This window comes from Mastigoproctus giganteus, chromosome 2 (assembly GCF_048544385.1).
Source record: "Mastigoproctus giganteus isolate SK-2022 chromosome 2, ASM4854438v1, whole genome shotgun sequence".
NCBI classification, from domain to species: Eukaryota; Metazoa; Arthropoda; class Arachnida; order Uropygi; family Thelyphonidae; genus Mastigoproctus; species Mastigoproctus giganteus.
This window is the reverse complement of record NC_143576.1, coordinates 120476594-120500931: the sequence shown is the minus strand read 5'-3', so window position 1 is coordinate 120500931 and position 24338 is coordinate 120476594. Positions and strand designations below refer to the sequence as shown.

The following is a 24338-nucleotide window of genomic DNA, read 5'->3' as shown; positions in this document are numbered from 1 at the left end:
AAATATGTAATTAATGATATTGAAATTTCGCAAGATTATTTAATGAAAAAACTTTCGAGCCTACAGACCAGTAAAGCTCCTGGAGTTGATGGAATATACCCTATAATCTTAAGAGAGGCGGCAAGCGAGTGCATTGAACCATTGAGGCTAATTATGCGAGCATCATTAGACTCTGGGGAGATTCCCGTGGATTGGAAAAGTGCAAATGTATCTCCCATACATAAGGGTGGCTCTAAAAGTGAAGTTGGAAATTATCGACCTGTCAGTCTGACTTCAGTAGTAGGGAAAATCATGGAGGCAATGATCAAGGGTGGAATTCAGGATCAGTTGGATCAAATTGAAATTCTCAAGGATACTCAGCATGGTTTCGTAAAGGGAAAATCATGTTTAACAAATCTGGTTCGCTATTTCGAAAGGGTCACTCACGAGCTGGATTTAGTGAATAATTTCGACATTGTTTATTTAGATTTCAGCAAAGCTTTTGACTCAGTCCCACATGAGCGGTTGCTTTATAAGCTGGAACAGGTTGGAATCACTGGGAAAATCCTTAGATGGATAGAAGGATGGCTTCAGGGCAGGAGGCAGAGGGTTGTGATAAATGGCTATTCCTCAGATTGGGTTGATGTAAGAAGTGGGGTTCCCCAAGGATCAGTATTAGGACCACTGTTGTTTTTAATTTTCATAAACGACATTGATGAAGGGATAGAGGGCGTGATGTCTAAATTTGCAGATGATGTTAAAATTGGGAGAGTAGTTAATGATCACTGTCAAGCTGAGCTTCTTCAGAGAGACCTAGATAGACTTCAGGAATGGTCAGAAAAATGGCAGCTGTGCTTTAATCCAACAAAGTGTAAGGTATTACACCTGGGAAACAGTAATCCCAAAAAAACTTATTCACTTGGTGGAGTTCAACTAAACCCAGTACTGGAGGAAAGGGACTTGGGTGTTACGATACGGTCAGACATGAAATTCTCTGAGCATTGTAAACAGGTTGCAAGGAAGGCCCATGGTGTCCTATCGATGATCTATCGAACTTTTGCAAGTAGAGATAGGGACGTGATAATCCCATTATATAAGGCTTTTGTTAGACCACACTTGGAATACTGTGTTCAAGTATGGAGACCGCACCTGAAGAAAGACATCGAGCTTCTTGAAAGGGTGCAAAGAAGGGTAACTCGCCTGGTGAGATCGGCAAAAGGGCGTCCTTATGAAGAAAAACTTCGAATATGTGGGTTGCAGAGTTTGGAAACTAGACACCTTAGAGGAGATTTGATTGAGGTGTTTAAGGCTCTGAGAGGCATCAGTAAAATGAATGAGGACAAAATTTTCAAGATTATAAATGATGCTAGAACTAGGGGACATAAATTCAAGTTACGGGGGAAATGTTTAGATTGGACTGCAGGAAGTTCTATTTTAGCCAGCGAGTTATAAATTACTGGAATAAGTTGCCTTCATGGGTGGTAGAGGCCGACAGTTTGGGGAAATTCAAAGGTCATCTGGATAGTACTTTCGGATAAGGGAAGCGCATAGGATGATAGGTTTAATTTCCTTTTTATTTATTTTTTATTTTATTTTATTTTTTTTTTATTTATTAATTATTATTATTTAGTTATTTATTTATTTATTTATTTTTTGTTTTTATCATTGTTTTGTTCGGATTTTTTTTTTTTTTTGGCTGGTGCAGCATAAGTCATAGGCTTTCTTGCACCTTTCGGCCGTTACTAATACTAATACTACTAATACTAATCACAGACGCTATGAAAACACACATATCATTAAAAAAATATTACAGGAAGAGGATGCTGAAATGTGGCTAAAGGCAAATTTCCGCAAATCTATCCTAAAAAATCATCTGTCTATCTGTTTATCCATATATCTATCCTAAAAAATCATCCTAGAAAGCATCTGTCTTTCAATTTGAATTTATGCCCTCTCAGGTGATTATTCTGAGCAAGAGGAAGAATCCCATCAGCATTGAGCATGCTCAAACCATTCAAGGCTTTGTACACCTCTATCAGATCACCTCACCGGTGCCTACTCTCCAGACACTGTAATTTGCAAAACTTAAGCCTTTCTTCATAAGAGCAACCCTTTGTTCCATTCACTAATCTTGTTGCCCTTCTCTGTACTCGTTCCAGCAGCTCTACATCCTTCTTGAAATGAGGCCTCCAGACCTGTATACAGTACTCGAGGTGTGGCCTGACCATTGCCTTATACAAGGGAATAATCACCTCCTTATCCCTGCTAGAAAAATTCCTGTATATCGTAGACAAGACACCATGAGCTACTCTTGCAGTCCGTCTGCACTGCTCAGAGCACTTCATATCTGCCTGCACAATTACCCACAGGTCCTTTTCATTCTCTACCACTGTCAGTGTAGTACCACAGAGTTGATACGTTGCTCTGGGGTTGCTGTTTCCCGTATGTAGTACTTTACATTTGTCAATGTTAAACTTCATTTGCCACCTCTCAGCCCATCTGCTCAACCTTTCCAGATCCTGTTGCAGCAGCATAGCATTAGTAGTGCCCTTAACAACCCTGCCAAACTTTGTATCATCTGCAAACTTGGACATTAAGCTTGATATACCATCATCAATATTATTTATAAATACAGAAAACAATAATGGACACTGAACCCTGAGGGACTCCACTAATAACATTAGTCCACGATGAGCAGTGTCCATTGATTACCACTCTGTCTTCTCCCCCTCAACCACCCCTTTATCCATAGCAGCAATTTGCCTCCAATGCCACACTGCTCCAATTTGTGCAGCAGTCTTCCATGTGCAACAGTATCAAAAACCTTTCTAAGATCCAAGTATATAATATCAAAGTTATTCCCTGCATCCAGCTCTTTTGTGACTGCATCATAGTATCCAATCAAATTGGTCAGGCAAGACTTCCCCTTAACAAAACCATGCTGTGTCCGAGCTATAACTGAAGTCTTGTCTAGATGATCCTGCAGTGCTTCTTTAACCAGTGCCTCCATTAATTTTCCTGGAACTGAAGTTAAATTCACAGGTCTATAATTACTTGTCAGCCTTTGATCCTCCTTTGCGAATTGGGGTCACATTTGCACATCTCCAGTTTATGGGATCCTCCCCTGAATCCAAGGAAGCTCTCATAATTATGGCTAAGACAGACAACAAAGTTAAAGAAGCCAAGACTGCATGTGAGAAAGCATTAGCTAAGAGAGTAAAGAATAGGGGAAAAGGAATTTTTCATATATGTGAATGCAAGGAAGAAAAAAGCAAATCAGATTGAACAGTTTTGCACTGGGTGTGGGAAAGTCTTAGCTAACCCAGCTGATAGCACATGAATTGACTTTGCATCTGTCTTTACTGAAGAAAGACTCTTCATGCTGAGAAGAGGCTCTGTGAGTGAGGCTGTCATATGAAATTAGTGATTTTGAAATTAAAGATGACCATTTATTAGAAAAACTTTGAAGCATAAAGGCAAGTTAAGCTCCTGGAGTTAATTACATATACCCAATAATTTTGAGGGAAGCCACCAGGGAGTGTATTGAAGTAAATTGTGAAGTAAATTGAGGAATCTTTAGACTCAGGAGAGATTAATTTCTTACTTTTTCTCTGATAATTTGTAGTCCTTCCTTAATTTTATTCAGGCTACCCACATCAATAACACAGATAGAAATTTGTTCCAATAATCAATCACTTTATTGTTGAAAGCAAATTTGTTTTGCACATCTATTCTGCACTCATCTTTTTTCAGTTTAAATTTGTCTCCTTATGTGCATCAGCAGAGAAACAGTTAGGATGGCATTAACATTTAGTTTACTCAATTCATATAAAAGCTTAAGAATACTTCAGTCAAATCTTCTCACAGGTGAAATTACAGCAGTTTCTAGATGCTGTAATTTACAGAACTAAGCCTTTCGTGGTAAGAGTACAGTTTTATGTCCTTGACTAATCTTGTTGCTCTTCTCTGTACCCTTTACAACGGCTCCACGTCCTTCCTAAAATGAGGCTTCTTGACCTGAATACAATACTTAACCATTGCCTTATACATTAGGACAATTACCGCTTGTCCCTGCTGAAAAAAATTCTGTATATCATTGACAAAACCCCACTAGCTATTCCAGCAGCTTCACTGCACTGCTGAGAGAACTTTAAGTCAGACTGTAAAATTCTAGGAGGGAAAAGGGGGTGATTGTCCCTCTGTATAAGGCAATGGTCAAGCCACGCCTTGAGTACTGCGTACAGGTCTGGAGGCCTCATTTTAGGAAGGATGTAATTTGCTTGAGCATGTACAGAGAAGGGCAACAAAATTGGTGAGGGGAAATGAAGGGATTCTCTTACCAAGAGAGGCTTAAGTTCTGCAAATTGCAGTGGCTGGAGACTAGGCACCTGCTCGATGATCTGATTGAGGTGTATAAGGCCTTGAATGGGTTGAGCCCACGGAATTCTGATGGGATCCTTCCACTTGTTCAGATTACGAACCTAAGGGGGCATAAATTCAAATTAAGAAAAGACAGGTGTAGAATAGATGTGCGGAAATTTGCCTTTAGCCAGCGGGTGGTTAATTGCTGGAACAAACTTCCATCTGTCATTGTGGAAGTTGATAGGTTAAATAAATTTAAGGAGGAACTGGACAGGCATTTGGAGGGAATGGTGTGATTTTTTTTTTTTTTGGCTGATGCTGCATAAGCTCATACACTTGCTTTCTTGCATCACATGCCACTACTACTATTACCTTTAGGTATTTATCCACCACCACTTCAAGTATTGTACTACTCAATTGATATGTTATTCATAGATTCCTTTAAGCAACTGCAGTACCTTGCATTTATTAATATTAATAAACCACGGTTGCTATTTCTCAGCCCATCTTCCTAATTTCTTTAGGTCTTGCTGCTGTAGCATACTCTGATTCTTGCCATTAATTACCCTGTTAACCTTCGCATCATTAGCAAACTTCAACATTAACCTTGATATGCCTTTGCCAATATTGTAAATAATTATTGAAAACCATAAGGGTTTTCAATAATAATAACCTTGAGGGACTCTGCTAATGAAGTTAATCCATGAAGATCACTGGCCATTAATAACTGCTCTCCGCCTCCACTACCTAGTCATTTTTGTACAGCATTAACTTGTTCCTAATGCCATTCTGCTCTGCTTTGCACAACAGTCTTGTATGTGGAACAATGCCAAAAGCTTAATTGAAATCTAAGTATATGATGTCAAGGTTACTTTTTGTATCTGGTTCCTTTGTGACTACATCATAGTAGCTAACCAGATTGGCAAGACAAGTTCTCTCCTTAAAAAATTGCTGTACAACTGCATTCCTGTCAAGATGATCCTGCATTATTTCTTTAACCACTAACTCCATTAATTTCCCTATAACAGAAGTCAATTAATTACTTAGTTTTCCTTTGATTCCCCTTTGCGAATAAGAGAGATGTTTGCTGCATCTTATGATATAACTGAATGGCTTCAGTCAGCCTGAGGTGTATGCCTATTTACTTTTACCTTCATCAATTTCTCTTCAATGTTCCTCTCAGTTATTACACTAGTCATTTAGCTCCCATTTGGAATTCGATATACTTCTAGTATCCCCTTTCCTAAAAAAATTCAAAATACAGTAGATTCAAAAAGAACTGAACATTTCAAAAATTTATTACTCAGTAACTAGGTTATATGTGAACATGTAGTCAAAACCCGTTTGTAATGGAACTGCCGCAGTTATTTCTATAATCTTACAAATGCTCACTATGTGTCCCTCATGTCATACGGCGCACATCAATCCTGTAGTCTAATTCATCCCAGACCCTTTGCAGCATATCACCATCGATGGTTTGAAATGGCAGCCACAATGCATTTCCTTAAGGCTATGAGGATGAGGTGATACAAACGCGAGGTTCTTGACATATCCCCACAAGAAGTCACATGGTATGATATCTGGGACCTGGGTGCGCACTGTTCCAGAGGCAGGTTATATACGTTCAATTATTTTTGAATCATCCTGTATTTATTCAGTTTGTTAGCAACCTGAACAGGATCATCAATAGTAATGCCATGTGTTCATCCCTTTCCCTTCTAGTGTCAACATTAGCAAAGAATTCTTTTTCTAATTTTCTTTGCATTCTTAGCCAAAGGCATCTAGTAGCTGTCTTAGCTTGCTAACCTCCCCCTCCCCTTTAGTGACTTTATTGCTGATTAGTTTACACTTACCGCAGGCTTCAGTGTCCTCCAGTAATTTATAATCATTCCAAGCATCAAGAAATAAACTATTCTAACACTTTATACATCATGATAAATAACTTTAATAAATGAGCATCCATGTTACAAACCCTTTACACAGGTTCTTTTACATGCACAATGAGTAAGGACAAGGATTACAAATTCGTCTTTCTTAAACTGCTGATTCCATGTTGTAAGAAGTGTTTCTAATCCAGTGTGTGGCGTTCTTTCTCACAGTATGCCATGTTCTCCGCCACCCCATCCAATGCTTCTTTAATCCTTGCTTTTATTTTATTGCTGAAAAGCTCATTCCATAATTCCGCTATGTTTCTCCCCTTCTGTTTAAAGAAACCTGGCTAAATTTCTTGATGTAAAAAGCTTTTTCTTGTTTTTTTCTTTTTCAGTTTTTCTTTCCTCTCCACTCCATTACCACAATGTTCTATTCAATATATGTTTGAGTGCACTCCAGCTCATGCTCTGCCAATTCAGATTCTCTGTTGTTTCCCTTAGCAACAAGTTTGTTCTGTTCATCAGCACATTTCAGATCTTCCATCTTGCCCATCTTTACCTTATCTTCATATACACTTGTTTCTGTGTAATACATGTCTTATATTATAGTCTGGTGCTGGATATTTGAATAAACTTCCATCTTAATAATCAGCCCATTTTATAGGTTTTTTTTCCTCAGTATATTCTTGTCATGTCTACACTATATCCAAAAATTACATTACTTCATACAGCAAGTCTTCCACACATTTTCTTACTACTTATTCACGAATACATCACAAATTGTCAAACTAATAGAGCAATCTTATCTGCGAAAAGATCTAAACCTCCCAAACACTTCCTTGTCCCTTTCACAAATATACGTGGTCTCAGTTCTATCTCAGTGATGTCCATTTCCACTTACAGTCTGCAAAACCCCATGTACTTTTTCTGACACATTCTGTTATCGGTTACATCACCTCAGTTGAGTGAATTATTCTCTGTATGATTCCTTTCACTTCAAAGGTAGTACTTGTGCATATGTTCGTTCCAGTATTCCCTGTCAGAGACTTGGTAATTTGAAATCTCCTCTTTTCAATCTTCTCCGGCTTAAAATCTCTCTAACACATTCTGTCAAATCCATCTGTTGTCTCTATTGTTCTCTCAACCACACTAATCACTGTGAACTCTTTGACTTCCTCTCTTTGAAACTTCACTTTCTCTAGTCCAACTTTCCTAACAGTGACGTAATTTTTCTAAATGATTTTAATATTCACAACTCCAGCTGGCTTCAGTTTTCTAGTCACACAGACCCAGATGGTCGAAATGCTGAGGCTTTTGCAATTACTAATGACCTCACACAGATTCTTCATTTACCCACCAGAATACCAGACAATCCTAATCATACAGTCAACAACGAACTTTTTCTCACAAACGAGCCTTCTAAGTACACGGTCGAGGTTAGGGGTCCTCTAGGCACATCAGATAACAAATTGGTGATGGTCTCTTCTCCAATGGAGTCTTTTCCTTGTGGCCATTCCCAACCTCACATTGTGTGGCATTATAAGAATGCAAAGTGAGATGATCTGCGATATTTCCTTTTCTTGGTCAGAATACTGTTTCAAAACTTCTGATGTCAATGTTTGCTCAGATCGTGTCAGTGAAATTATTCTTGTAGGAATAGAATCCTTTATTCCACACTCCACTTTAAAATCTCGTCCTTTATTTAAACCTTGGTTTTCCAATAAATCTGCTAAGGCTGTTCAAGAGATGAATGTTGCATATTTTAATTGGCTTGTTTTCAACTCTTCAGTTTCACTTTCTGTCTACACCAAAACTCACAGCAATTGTAAAGCAGTTATTAATCAGTCCAAACTAGATTTTGAACAGGCTAAAAGTAGAAACTTGCTTCTTTCCCTGATGGTAGCCGAGCATTCTGGTCTCTTGCCAAAGCTATTGGCCACATTTTTTGTCCATCTCTGTTAAAACAGATGGTTCTGTTGCCACTTCAGTCAAGGATAAAGCTGACCTGCTAGCATCCTATTTTCCTTCCAACTTCTCTTCCAAACAGCTGTTCACACTGTATAAATCGTAAATCCACTCTACCGTGAAATATTGTTCCCACATCTGGGGCAGTGCCCCCAAAAATTGTGATCTTGGTAAACCACTTCCCAATATGCTCCATTCAATGTCTCCTGTGGTCTTCTATCAAAAGGATGTCAGAAGCATTTTAACGAATCTTGATGCTAAGAAAACCAGGTTCTGTTGGTAATTTCTCCACTTGTTCTCAAAACCTGTGCTCATGAACTTACTCCTGTTCTGTGTCATCTTTTTTCACTTTCTTATTCCCAAAGTGTTTTTCCTTCTGCTTGGAAATTTGCTCATATCCAGCCAGTTCCTAAAAAAGGGTGACAGATCCCTCCATCCAATTATCATCCCATTGCAGTTACTCTTTCTAATGTAATGGAGAAATCAATTAACCACCAACTCTTAAACTATCTAGAAACCTTCCATCTGATCAACGACGATAACCAGTATGGATTCCATCTGTGTTGACCCACTGGTGATATTCTGACATGTTATCCATATATGGAAAAGTTTGGTGAAACTCAAGCAGTTGCTATTGACATTTCAGCGGCTTTTGTTCGTGTTTGGCATAAAGGTCTTCTAAACAAGCTTCCATATTATGGTTTGCCAACTGTTTTTTGTAATTGTGTGTCCAGTTTTCTCTCTGACCGCTCGCTGCGGGTGATGGTAGATGGCTCTTTGTCTTCCAGCTTCTCCACTAATGCTGGTGTTCCCCAAGATTCAGTTCTTTCTCCCACTCTTTTCCTCTTTATGTTAATGACCTTTTTCCATTGACCGGAAATCCTATCCATAGTTTTTCTGAGGATAGCACATTGCATTCCACCTTCCAGTTTGAGAAACCTTCCACTGAGAACTTTAGCTTCTTGAATATCCACTACCAATTCCTTAAATGCTAATCTCCAGGTAATTCTCCAGTGGGGCAAAGATAACTTAGTTGATTTGAATGCTTATAAAACTCAGTCCTGTCTTATATCTCAAAAAAAAGGATTCTTCTGCTCCTATGCTTATCTTCAGTGACACTCTGATTTCTAGGCAAGATCATATATATGTATTGGGGATTATCCTGACTTCTAATCTATCTTGGCATAAGCACATTACTAATGTTGCTTCCTCTGCATCTAATAAGCTGGGATTTCTCTTTCGTTCTTGGCATTACTTTTCTTACAAATAGCTGTTCACACTATAGAAATTGCAAATCTACTCCACTATGGAATATTGTTCCCACATCTGGGACAGTGCCCCCCCTCTCTCTCTCTCTCTCTCTCTCAGGCTTCTAGATTCAATTCTAAAAGAGGGCAGTTAGGTTAATTAATGGCTCATCTCTGTTAGAGATGAGTCATTAATTAACTCTGTCTCATGGATGCCCTGTTTCTGCTGCATGCCTGTTCTGTAGATACTTCTATGGGCACTGTTCTTCTGAATTGGCTTCTATAATTCCCACTCTCTCTTTCAAAACAGGCTGAACATGTGATGCAACCAGGCAGCATCATTTTATTGTCCAACTTCCAACTCACAGAACCAACTATTCTTCCTCATTTATTCATCAACTTCTGTTTCTGAACAACCTTTCTTCATACATATATCCTGAAAATTACAAGCAGAAGTTCAGTCTAATGTCAAAAAATATCTTCTTTCATCTTCTCAACCACCAACCCATGCACAGTGCTAAGTACCATAGGTTCTAATAGCTCTCATGTTTGGGGTTTCATAAAAAAAAAGTTTTCACTCCCTTTGCTCGTAAAAAGTGTCTTATTTAATCAGTTTCTAAATGCAGATAAACATTGCACCACTCCATCATCTTGAACAATGAGATTCATATTCTCAGACAGGATTTTAAGTTGAAACTATTCTAATAATCTGATTCTAGTCATATAGAAATAACTTTGTTTAAATTTTGAAATAAATCATCTATATCAGTCATAGGCATTATGTTTTATTTGTATTCCATACATTGCTTAATGGCAAAACACTCTGCTACAAATATTTAAAAATTCCAATTATAGAATTGTTAAAAACCTATCTGTAAACTTGAGACAATTTTTAAATCATAATCCCTTCGTATACTGATTAAGATTCTGGAAGCACAACTTGGTATATAATATTGTGTGCACAACATGCAGTTCCTCCAGGATTCTGGGAGATTCATTCATGAACACAGGTTACAACAACATGGAAATTCTGTATCATCTGATCACTGAGGAATGTCTAAGTTGACATAGCACACAATTACTCTGGACCACAGATTTGCTTTTGATAAAATCAATGTAATAAATATCGAGCGTAATTATACCAGACTTTTGATATCTGAAACTTTCCAAATGAGGTGACATCACATTTCAGTTTATGTAAAGTACCATATTTAATTTCAAATTTCTGGTCTTTTCAGCACATATGATAATGATTCACTTGCTAACAAGTAGTCTATTTAAAACTCTCCTCTTTGTGTACTAGTTTAACCAAGCTTTGAAAATTGTGTTGAAAAGTCTTGCCTGACTTCAACCAGGCAGTAAATTCCAAAGCTTGATTTGTCCTTTTGGCATCTCACTTTGAAACATATTACATTGAAACGCATTCCTTTCATTCCAAAATTTATAAAAGTATGGTGCTCGTTTATTTCTAAATTGGCCATAAAGGATGTTGTAGTTCTTTAAGAGCTAAAATTCATAGATTTTAAACTTCAAAATATTGAGTTTTGATTTTAGCAGTACCTTTGGAAAAATGAAAAAGTAAGCCTTTAAATTTATTCAAAATAATTTACAACAGTTTGACTCCCAGAACATTGAATTCTATGAAAAGGGAAGTAGCAAACACACAAAATGAATAAATTATGTTAAATACTTAGATATAACATAATATGCCAGGTCTTGATTTTTTAGCTTTGTGTGTTTTAGTCAAGAAATTTTGACTAGTTATTAAATATGAGGGGTAATCATTTAATTCGCAGACTGGTGCAAAATTTTATGTTTACAATGCAAACTTTCCATAACTGCCATTAGAGATGCTCTCCATGATTGCTACCAAGTAGTCTCTCTCTCTCTCTCTCTCTCGCTCTCTGTCTGTCTGTGTGCCAGTACTTGCCGAGCTAGTGTTGTGTGAAGAGAGGTCTTTTTTTTAGCTGCATGTCACCGATGATTGTTTTGAAGCAAGTATCATCTTGGACATACAGATTGAACAGCGATATGTGATTCGTTATTGGGTCAGACTCAGACGGGGCTTAAATGCATCAGAAACAGTTAAAGAGATGAATCAAGCATATGGTATTGAGTGTCTTGGTAGGACGGTCATATTTAAATGGCACAAGCATTTCATGAAACCTTGAGTCTGTTGAAGATGACCGAAGACCTGGTCAGCCTTCCTCCTGAACAACTCTTGAGCAAATTACAAAAGCCCAGGAAATCTTAGATGAAGACAGGCGAATTACATTCCATGAATTAGCTGTTAGAATGTCCATTTCGTAGTGCTCACAATATTGTGAAAGAATACCTGAAAATGTCACAAATCTGTGCCCACTGGATTCCACAATTTGACTCCAGAACAAAAACAGAAAAGAGTAGACTTGTGCAAAGAAATGTTTAATTGTTTTGAAACACAGGGTCAAAACTTCATAAGTGGAATAGTGACTTGTGATGAAACTTGGAATTTTCATATGATCCAGAGACAAAACAACAGTCAAATGAGTTGATTCTTGTGTTTTTTGACATAAAAGGCATTCTTGTTACACATTTTGTGCCTCGTAGAACAACTATGAATAAGGAAGCTTACTTTGAGGTTCTCAGAGACAAATTCACTGCACCATTTGTGAGAAACATCAAGAACTTTCAAGTGTGAAGTGGTTTTTCCATGAAGACAATGCCAGGCCTCATGCAGCTAATATTGTGCAGCCAATGATCACTGGCATAGGTGCTGAGGTTCTGCCACGTCCTCCTTAATCACTGGACTTAAGCCTCTGTGTGATTTCTTCTTGTTTCCATGTGTGAAGAAAGCTTTTCACGTCCAACAACAATGCTTGCAGAGCCACAATGGAAGCACTTCACAGTCTTTTGAAAAATGGCTTGCAAAAACCATTTAATTTGTACGATGGTGAGAAAAGTATGTAAAGTTCAAGGGAGAGTATTTCGAGGAGAAGAAATCCACAGAAGATTCAGATGATAACAATTGAGATAAGATCTTGCACCAGTCTGCAAATTAAATGATCACCCCTTATGTCAGTGCCAAGTTGAACTTTTCATATCACTTACTTACTTTTATATCATTTACTACTTTTCAGACATTGAAATAGTGGGTACTCCACCGGAGGGTACAGTAGCTCTTTCGGCTACCATCTTGGATGAAAAAATTTATTTGTTTGGTGGATTTAATGGACAAACAAGTGGTCGTTTATCTCAACTTATTTTGCCTCAGGATCTCTGCCAGCTCTTTGCTCATTCACGTTTGGGATGTGTCCATCATACTGGATGTGCATTTTGTACTGTGCATGAGGGAGGATCGAACTCCACCTTCTGCTATTCACAGAGCAGTGTTTCTGTGTCAAGGTAAAATGATCACTTTCACCAAATCATATAATTACTTTATTAAGCTGCAGTATCTTTGATACACAAGGATTAAATAAACAATCTACATCAACTACTGTATACATTTATGCTTACAATAGTTGTTTTAATATCTGTGTATGTGTGTGCATTCCCATACACATACATTGCCCCTCTCAGAATAAAACTGTTAGCAATTTGTCAACTATGTCTTATTATGTTATAATATGTATGTAAGATTTGAACACAAATTAGCATACTGTCAATAATTTTTTGAATAATCATTAGATGCCAATTCATCCCAGTTTTTTGGATTATTTTCTCTAGCTGTTTGAAAGCATTAAGAATTAGAGGATGAGTGTGTCATTTGCAAAACTGTCTGTTTACTTTAAACATGCTGTTATTCATTCTACACACTCATAACTTAACCTCACACCCTGACTTCTGAGGAATAAGCTCAAATGGTGATGTAGCATTCCCAACAATTCAAAAGGGCAAAGGTGACAGGACACTATAGCTCAGGAGTGACCAACTTGATGCGATCTACTTTTTTCCTTCAAAATGTGCCGCGATCTACCATCTCAAAAATTTCATCGCACAAGGTGCACAAATCGAGGGATGACTGTATATTTAAAATTCGTCATGATCAACCGAAATTAAATCCACAATCGACTTGTTGGCCACCCCTGCTATAGCTGATATGTAATGCGTTGTAGGCACGTGAGTGATTTTTTGTAATTTCATTCTTGCAGAACATTGTGTGTTGATTAGTCCTCTTTCATTAATTACAGACTACATATTTAAGGTTTTAACATTATCTGTTACACCAAAAGACAAGCCTCTTATTGATTGGTGAGAAAAAGTCATACGGCTTGTCTATAAAATATCAGATTAAAGCCCCTGATTCACAAGTATTTCCACAAATAAGAAACTGATTTTTCAAACACTAGTGTTGAACTGGTGTAAGCATACATATGCATTTATTCATGTGAAGGACTCTATTTACTTTTGCTGTTACACAGCTATTTTCTTTTGAGCTTAAGTTTTGAATTCATTAAGTTTTAATGTGCATATTACTTCAGCAGGAGAAGATTACATCAGTGGATTATTAGGCATGCAACTTTATAGGAAATATTAATATTTGCATGAAGTCTGTTCTAAACGTATCTGGACTGCTATGATATATAGTGACTTTAAGCATACTTATGGGCCCTCATGGGTAGCACAGTTGGCAGAATTGCCATCCTACCAATACCCAGTGGAAAAGACCTGAGTTTGAATCCTGTCAATCACATGTAGAATTTTTATAGGCCTTTTTCACAACGTGGCTGCTTGAACATGTACAGAGAAGGGCAACAAGACTGGTGAGGGGAATGAAGGGATCATCTTACCAAGAGAGGCTTATGTTCTGCAAATTGCAGTGGCTGGAGACTAGGCACCTGCTCAGTGATCTGATTGAGGTGTACAATACTTGAAATGGGTTGAGCACGCTGAATTCTGGTGGGATCCTTCCACTTGTTCAGATTACGAACCTAAGGGAGCATAAATTCAAATTAAGAAAAGACAGATGTAGAATAGATGTGCGGAAATTTGCCTTTAGCCAGCAGGTGGTTAATTGCTGGAACAAACTTCCATCTGTCGTTGTGGAAGTTGATGGGTTGAATAAATTTAAGGAGGAACTGGACAAGCATTTGGAGGGAATGGTGTGTTTTTTTTTTTTTTTTTTCTTGGCTGATGCTGCATAAGCTCATACACATGCTTTCTTGCATCACATGCCACTACTTTTTATTATTTGCCATAATAATAGCCTTAAATACTTTGAATCCTCTCTTCTTCTGAAACACCTCATATATACAGATTTGCTAAGTGTAATACATGCTTTCTAACGAAAGCAGACGCCATCACATCCCATCCTTCACCAGATACAAGCTCATCTTGTGAAGCTCAAAAGCAAAAGAAGGCAAGTAAAGTTCTGTTGAATACCAGGACATGCAGGCATTGATGGTAATGAAAGTGCTGATTAAGCAGCAAAGAATCCTACAAATATGAACCTAAGGCTTTACAAAGTTCCACATCGTAATTACAGACCTATCATCAAACAGATTCTCAACACTGGGTGGTCACAAATCTGGCAAAATCAACCAAACAATAAACTTTTTCAAATAAAACATGAACTTCAGATGTGGAACTCAGGTCTCCGTAAGAATCATCATGAAGAAGTCATTTTAACAAGACTGCACATTGGACACGCACATCTCACACGCTTACTCACGATAGCTAATCCTCCAGAAAGTCTCCACTATTCTTGTTAACTCAGTCTAAAACATTTTCTTATAGAATGTCCACAATACCACATGACACAACAAACAGCCTTCCATCTTCCTATGAATATTCAGGATTCCCTAACTTTATCACAAATCATAGGCAATAACTCCAACATCTCGATCTACTTACAGCCAAACCATACTTACTGTTTAAAAGAACTTGAAGACCTCTTCATACAGATACCTCCACCTCTCTGTATATTAGGGGGACTTTAATGGGCACTACCCCTTATGAGGTGCTCGTAAATTAGATAAACGGATCGACTCATTGAAAGCTTTTTAGAGGCACTAAACCTTGCCATACTGAATACTGGCGTGCACACTCACGTTCAGCTCTCAACTGGACATACCTCAGCAATAAATCTCTCCATTTGTTCTCCAGTACTGGTCCCGACCATAGAGTCGTATGTTATAAATGATCCTATGCGCTTTTCCCGAGCAAAATTTCAGTAATCAATCTCTTTCAATGAGGAAAAAATCTGTGTCTAGCCTATTGATGATCTGACAGATTACATCACGTTACATCTTCTAAACGTGGCCAGAGATACAGTACCATTATCAAATCCCCCGAGCCGAAAGCATTATAATTATTGGTGGAATGAGAAATGAACAAAAGCAAAAAATAAAGCCAGGAATTTGTTTCGGCAATATCCAACCACAGCCAATCTGATGTATTATTAGAAATTAAGGGCCAAAGCACCTTTCATACAAAGGCCAGCCAAAAAAGAATCCTGGGCCCGTTTTGCATCAACAATTAATGGAAACACTGACAGTAAAATTATTTGGAAAAAAATTAGACAGCTTTCTGGTAAGTTTCCAACCATACCTTCTCCATTCCTCTCCTGGAATGGGCGAGATTTAACTAGTCCCTCGGATATAGCTAATGCTTTGGACAATACTTTTGCTGAAATCTCAGCAACATCAGCTTATACTACATCTTTCCAGCAAATTAAAAACAGTAGAGAACAGCATTCTATTAATTTCCAGACTACCCTCATTCTACCATATAACAAATCTCTACAATATTCCAAACTTTTGCATGCCATTAAAACAGCTCACAATGGTGCCGCATGATGAGATGGGATAGCGAAGGCTTTTGACACCACGTGGCAGCATGGCATACTTAGTGATCTTATTCTGTGATCTTATTCTCTCGGTCTACAGGGCAACCTTCCCATATTTTTTCAGAACCTTCTACACACTAGATTGTTTCAAGTAAGATACAACATGCTCTCTCTGCAACCTTCATTCAGGAAGAAGGTGTTCCACAGGGATCAGTACTGAGTGCCACTCTTTTTGCTCTTAGAATCGATTCCATCACTAAACAGCTTCCAAACATGATTGAAACGTACCTTTATGGATATGCAAACTTAAACATTAAGCCTGATATACCTTTATCAAAATCATTAATAAAAATTGAAAACAACAATGGGACCCAGCACTGAACTCTAGGGAATTCTGCTAATAACAGTGATTCAAGAAGGGCGGTGCTTATTGATAACCATTCTCTGTCAATTTGTAGCAGCAATTTGTTCCAATACCATATTTTTGATCTTTTTCCCTCAGAAATATGATACATCTAATGGATTTTGATTTTATTCCAAATTTGAAGTCATAAATTGCTTAGCAGACCCATAGACTAAGAAAGGAATGTAGCTTATGCTTTGGAAAATTTTAATGAAATTTTAACAGGTATTACAATAAACTATAAAAATGTCAATTTTTTTTTTTCCGTTTACCTTTCATGATATGTATACATCATCCACTATTCTGTATTGTGCCCACAGACAAGTTCAGAGGAAGTGAGTCATTGTGTGGAGTTGCATCGTGTATTTTGGATTCAGACCAGTTTGTAGTATCAAACTATCAGTGTCAAGTTGGACATTTCCATTGATGTACTGACATCTTATACAATTCCGTGGTGCCTATACTCTGGCAGTTTCTTGGAAATGTACTTTCAGTGTTCCACACTATAATTCTTCATCCTGTACAATCAGTGTAAAAACCTTAGTTGATTATTTGAGGAAAACAAATCCAATGACTCACCTGGCCAATCCAGAGATTAGACTAAATCCATTCAACACCTTTGCAATTAACTGCAATGCTGTATAAGGGCACAGCCAATATGCCCCTCGTCAGCAGCTGAATCTGTAACTGCAAGAAGGAATGAAAACAAATTCCTTCTATAAGAAATTGGTGAAAATGTTCTACAGGTAGATTCGTGTTGTCATTGGGGGCAAAAGGTGGATCCTTACTCTTTCATTAAAGTTCTTGTTTTTGCCAAATACTTTTGTAGTGTAATATATATGGAAACAAGGATCAATATGAATCCCAAAATAATCTGTACAGCAGATGGAGTCTGCAGGGGGATGCATTTTTAATAAATATCATCCATATTACTAAGTAGGCCTGTACGATTCCACTCTGTAATATGATGAATTATTTGGTGTTAGAAATTCAGCATGATTCTTTTTTTTGGTGGGGGGGGGTTAAGTCTGTTTATAACGATCATGTTTCATCATATCCATTTTAGGAAATATAGGAATTTCATTGTCCAAGTTATATTCCATGTGAATTTCTGAAATTTGTTTCATCTTGGTGGATGTTGATGGCTTCAACTTTACAATTTCCGATGGGGTATCTATATATATATAAAGCCCCACTAAGTGGGACTTTGCTGTAGTCACCTTTCCTCTTCAAGAACACCCATAGACTAAGAAAGGAATGTAGCTTATGCTTATGGAAAATTTTAATGAAATTTTAACAGGTATTACAATAAACTATAAAAATGTCAATTTTTTTTTTTCCATTTACCTTTCATGATATGTATACATCATCCATTATTCTGTATTGTGCCCACAGACAAGTTCAGAGGAAGTGAGTCATTGTGTGGAGTTGCATCTTGTATTTTGGATTCAGATGCATGATGACTCTTCCTATGATTAAAGCAGGCCCCTTTCAAAATCGGCCATGTGGTAGGCAATGGCATACCACCACATTATCTGATGCAACAACAAAACCAACTCCAAAAACTGCTGTTAAAGGAAGACCTGCAACTAAGTGGAAGGATAGGATCAGTGAACTTTTGGTCATGACATTTTGTGATGCTGCTCATATAGCATATGATCGATGCAGTTGGAGGATTTTGTTGATGGCCACAACAGCTCCTCGGGGAACTATGCGACTGGAAGAAGAAGATCTATATATATAAAATGCTTATGTATGCTGCCCAAATTTTCCAACTGCTAATTATTGCCAGCACCCGTTCACGCGGTTCACCTCACATGGCCACCATGCCGGGCATTCTTTATTAATTTTTGTGCTAACGTTTTTCAACTGAAGAAAGGCAACCTATGCCTGAAAGCTATTGATGTATGTTTATTTCATCTGTCTAAGTTTTAAGAAGTGTAAAAATGGCTAAACCGTGTGTAAGAACATTAGAGGAGAGATCTAATACAATAAGAGACCGAAATTAGACTCTATGACTACGAAAACAGACAGAAAACGTTGAAGAAAGAGAAGCAAGATTGGAAATGAGAAGACTGGCGAAGTGCCATAGTACTAATAAAATAGAAGTACCAGATGCGAATAATCAACAAGCTGTAATTAATGTGGAAAAGCATGACATAGGAAATATGTGTTACAACTGTGAGTATTGCAATGCAAGATATTGGGTACATGAGTTAAACACATCGAATAAATACACTAAATGCAGTCATGATGGAAAGGTTTCACCTAACCCACTGTCCTGAGACACCTACTCTATTAGGAGAGCTGCTTGCAGGGGATACACGTGAAGCAAATAACTACAGAGAACATATACAAGAGTACATCTCAGCAATAGCTTTCACATCAATGGGCGCAGAGATTAAATCACCACCTGGAATTGGTCCATACTGTTTTAGAATAGGTGGTGAGATTTACCATTTGGTCTCACTGCTGTATCCAAACGAGGCAAATAAGCCAGGATATGGACAACTTAATATTTTCAATTCTGCTGAAGCAACAACAAAACAGCTTGAAAAACTATCAAACCAAGGATGTATGGCTGAAGTAATTGCAACAATTGGACGAGATGCTGCGACAAGTTAACCCATTTGCTGAGTCATATAAACAAATGCATCAAATAACCCAGGCCAATTCAACAATGATTGTGCACATGGCATTTATAGAAGATCCAGACTTGGATAAGAGACAATATAATGCACCTACATCCAAAACAGAGGTTGCTGCGATATATGTTGGAGAAGACGGGGAACCACCTGCAAATAGAGATATATGCATATATCCCACAGGTGACTGCTGTAGAATTATATCACTGCTAAACAAGAATGGTAAAAACCAAAAGATCCAGATTAAACTATTATTATTAAGGAAGCCTGAGGTTAATGCTACACCAGCCAAAAAAAAAAAAAAAAAATTCCAGAGAGAGAGAGAGAGAAAGGAATCACCAAGAAAGAGAAGAATGATGATATCCAGCTCAGGACGGGACCTTGGGTTTGCCAAGCCCATACTCAGTACGCCATAATCAGAAAGATGGCATATGTTATGCCGGGTACAACTAGTTGTTTCTGATTTTGTATAGAAAATAGTTTGTGTAAACTGTAACTGGGATATTATTGGCATCATCTGTCACACATTACTTTTAGGATTGCTGTAGGGAAGACAGTGTTTGGGGTAAATCTACAATTAATGTAGTTTTGAGGGATTGAAACTTTTTGTTGTATTGCTGTTGATTGAACTGCAGTTGCATAAGTGTACTTTCTGTTAAGCATAATGTATTTCCCTTTTTCCTAATAGGTTTCTTTAGTCTGCCATGTGCTTCTTTGATCTTTTTCCCTGGCTCCCAAAGCTAACAGGCCTTAATCATATCTATTTTGGAAAGTAAGAATTGCTATTTCTTACTTTCCAAAATTCACAGACCTTAGAGCATCTTAAAACATTTACACTTATTGCTCATTACTAATGAAAATGATATTATAACTTATGTCCTTTCAACCTCTATGTGAATATGCATGTAAAATTGAGATACCTATAAAAACAGTAGTCTACCCTTTAAAACCACTTAACTGTCTGTATCATACCAGCCTTCTAGTTATAGGATATATACATTGAGAAAAATATATCCTATATATTTTAAAGAAAATAAACATATTTTAATAATAATTATAATAATAATTAGTCTAACTTCAAGTTGTTTTTCTTTAGTTGTTATAATCCAAGAAAGGCTTCAGAAATAAGTCCTGGCACTCTGTGTGATAAGGATTGGTTAGAAAAGAGAGACTGTTATCAGTATACAACATGTGTGGATTGTGTTGCAATATGGCCTGCTCATCCTGATGCAAGATCAGTAAGTATTAATTTTTTAGCAAAGTTATTTAAGGAAAAATATAGAAGACAAAAGAAATTAGTGTAAAGTTTTAATGCACACACATGTGCACAATACACAGATTTTATTAGAAGAGAAACATAAGTGTACAGATACTTGTTGAGAGGAAATTATTTTTTCCAGTTAATGACATTAACTATTTTAATGGTGGAATGTATGTATTTTTTATTGTCTATTGTGGAAGTGCTGCTTAGACAAAAAAAGTGAATAATTACTATTATTAATATTTGGGCCACCTCTCCCCTTTAAAGCTTCTGCTGTATTGTTTACAGTCATCAGTAAAATCAATGAGTGCTTGCAGTTTTTCCTGAGAGATTCTGGATGACTATATGACATCCTTCCTCTAGTCAGCAAGACAAGGGAAGAATGTCATAAAGGTCAAGAGTCAAGATGCATCCACTGCAGACATATTTTTTACTTAGTCCAAGATACAAAGATTTCTGAATAGGCATAGCTGCATATATCCTGATTATGAGATTTCATAGTATCAGTCTCCAAGGATTTACTTCTCAACACAGCTCTTTTGCCTCCTTAATTTTTTGTACTTTTGGAATCTATATGTTGCATCTGAAATTATCTCTGAATTACTCCAACAAGCAATACAATCATCATTTAACTCTTCCTAATCCACAAGGGTATGAACCCATCAAAGGTTGTCATATGTTCCTCCAAAATCATTAAAAATTCCTAGAAAATATTTAGTATCAGTATTAGCCATATAGTGCAAGAAGGCCCAGTATTTTGTTGCACCAGCCCAAAAAAGAATGAATAAAATAATAACAAAAATAAAATTAATCAATAAAAAATAAACTTAAATATGGGTTTCCCTCTTCACATAGGTACCTAATCAGCTGATGTTTGAATATTTCCAAACTGTCAGCCTCAACTACCCACAAAGGTAACTTATTCCAGAACTTAACAATGTGCTATCTAAAATTTTCTACAACCCAGTCTAAACCTCTTTCCCCATAATTTTAATTTATGATCCCTAATTCTGTAATCATTTATAACAGTGAAAATTTCACCTTCATTCATATTTACTAGCCCCTCTCAGAGCCATATAGATTTCAGTTAGGTCCCCTCTAAGGTGTCTAATTACCAAGCTGTGTAGCCCATGTTCAAAGTCTTTGCTCACGTTGGTGCCCTTTTGCTGATTTGACCAGGCAGGGACAAATTGTTGCCTTTGGACCCTTTTAAGAAGCTTGATGTCTTTTTTAGGCACATTCTCCATAACTGGACACAGTATTCCAAGTGCAGTCATATAATTACCTTATATGTGGGGATTGTGACTTACCATCTCTACAAACAAATGTTTAATAAATCATTGATAAGATACTTGGGTCCTCCCTGCCACCGCCCTACATTGCAAGAACTTCATATCCACCTGTATTGTGGCCTCTAAATCTATTTCTTCCCCTGTTTTTTTTTTTTTTTTTTTTTTTATCCCACCAAGTATATAATTTAATTTGGGTTTGCTATTCTCCAAGTGGAAGACCTTACATTTTGCATCATTAAAACATAGCTGTCACTTTTCTGTCAATCAGAATTATTTGTCAGAATTTATCCTCTCATCTTTGTATTCCATACAGAATTAGGATGATGCCATTATCCATTAAATAATATAGCCAAAACAGGCAATGAGGCAGTTGGCATGTAACGAACGCAAGAAGAAAATTGTGTTGAAAAAATAGTTCCATCTAGCCTATCCTAAATCACTGCAGGCAGTAAATTTTTAATTAGATTTTTAGCATATACCAAGCTGGTTATAGATATACATACTTATCTGTTATCTTTAGATATATATAGTTATGCCTTCTTCCCAGAGTAAATTAAAAAAAAGGTGAAGGAATGGCATTCTCCTTTGTATCTCCTTTGTAACAATTCAAAAGATATCATTGATATCTTTTGAATTGTTAGTGTCTTCTCTGCTTGATAAAGTATATGATGTGGGAAATGATTTTGCAACAAAAGCAATGTATAAAATTTTTCAAAGGAGAGCTACTTAGCCAGCCACCTTTGTGAAATTTATTCTGTTGGTTAATTTTATGTGTAAATAGTATATTAGTAGTGGCAAGAAAGCAAGCTTATATAGCAAACCTCATCAAAGGGGGGGGAGATTTCATTCCACACAAAAGGTAAAATTTCATATTCTGTAATCAAACATATTTTCAGCTACTGTCACTGGTCTAAAGTGATGTCAAGTTGGTCACCAGCTAATGTAGAATAATTAGCAAGATCAGTTATCAAAAAAAAAATAAAAATAAATAAAGTCATATTTTTACATGGATTACAAGTATTGAAGAGCAAATTATACCCCAAGACATGGATAACTACAAAGTGCTTATTTTAATGTACTAACATATACCTTATATACATCAAACTATAATGCTAGTAAAAAAAAAGAAGATTAATAAGAAAAAACGATTAAAAAAAAAAAAAAAAGGCTCTGGGTGCCAAGCGTTATTGCGATCAAGGAATTTTCTGAGTGATTCATAGAGCGTTTACTCAAAGCCACAGTTTTTCATTAGTTTGAAATTTTTTTTTTTTTACATTCTCTTTAATCAATAACTTAGTCTTACAAATTGTAAACAAGTTTCAGAAAGGAAAACCACCTTTCTTTTTTTCCTTTAAACTAACACTAACTTTTATACACCTTGGTCACTCTAGCAGCACTGCTCCTGCCTCCCCATGGTGGGGCCTGTAACCTGGGAGAAGAAATCCACGGCTGTAAGGAGCCAGGATGGATAACAACATGTTTCTGCCTTTAGAGCCATCGAGCTCAAGACGAGAGACAAATGACACTGAAAATGACTTCTTAACCGAAAATGTTGGAAACAACCTTTCAGGAGAAGGTACCAGCTTTCCTCATCTTGCATTCTCAATCAGACCAGCCTCTGAGTAAACTATCACCCTTCCTTGTGCAGAAATGCATTGAGTCTGCTGCAGGCTCGCATAAATCAGTAAGGCAACTCCAATTGGGCAATTTTCTTTTAGAGACTACCCAACCTCAACGTTCTACAAATATTTTAAAGCTCACCAGCTTTGAGAGACGCCCAATATAAGTTACTCTTCATGCCACCGGAAACTTCTCTAAGGGAATAATAACAGAATAGGATTTATTAACTGTATCGGAGGAGGAAATTTCCAAGAACTACTTGAACAAAAGGTTGTCCAAGCAAAGAGAATCATGACCCAAAAAGATGGTACTCTGGTTCCAAAAAAGAGCATAATTCTTACTTTTAGCTCTCCTAATTTACCAACATCTGTCAAAGCAGGCTATCTACATTGGTGTGTCCAACATACATTCCCAATCCCACCTGATGGGATTGGGAATGTATATCAAATCACAAATACCAAAAATAGACACAAACTGCATGTCGAGGTGAGGCAATAAGTCTAAACTGTGGTTTAAAGGAACATAATAAATCTGACTGCACCATTACCACTCCACATGTTTTGCAAATTCCCTACAACTGCAAATCTTATTAACTTCAAGACCAAGTTCTCTTCAAGGACTCAAGGCCAAGTTCCGCCAAATTAGAAAAAAAGACACCTGGATAAGTTTTACTTCAACCTTTAACAAGGTAGCCTTATATGCTGATGCGCCATAAAACTCCTAATAACTAACCATTAACAAGGACAACAAACTCACCTGGAAGAAAATCCAAGCACTTAATGGTAAATACATGCAGTCTCCAGCCTCAATCGTAATCTGGAAATGGCAGAAGCTGTCTGCTCCAACAGAAATAGCGAATGTGCTAGCTAAATCATTTGCCAGTATCTCAGCAGTTTCTACATACAGTCATACCTTTCGAAAAAT

General features: G+C 37.1%; 1 protein-coding gene across 1 annotated transcript in view; it reads left to right on the top strand.

Annotated features, from left to right (window-relative positions):
• Positions 1-24338, top strand: part of Megf8 (multiple EGF like domains 8) — a 619502-nt gene that overhangs the window by 395885 nt on the left and 199279 nt on the right. The window contains exons 24-25 of the mRNA XM_090390015.1: positions 12544-12808; positions 20338-20479. Coding sequence (XP_090246141.1) covers positions 12544-12808; positions 20338-20479 — 407 coding nt within the window. The remainder of the gene's footprint in view (positions 1-12543; positions 12809-20337; positions 20480-24338) is intronic.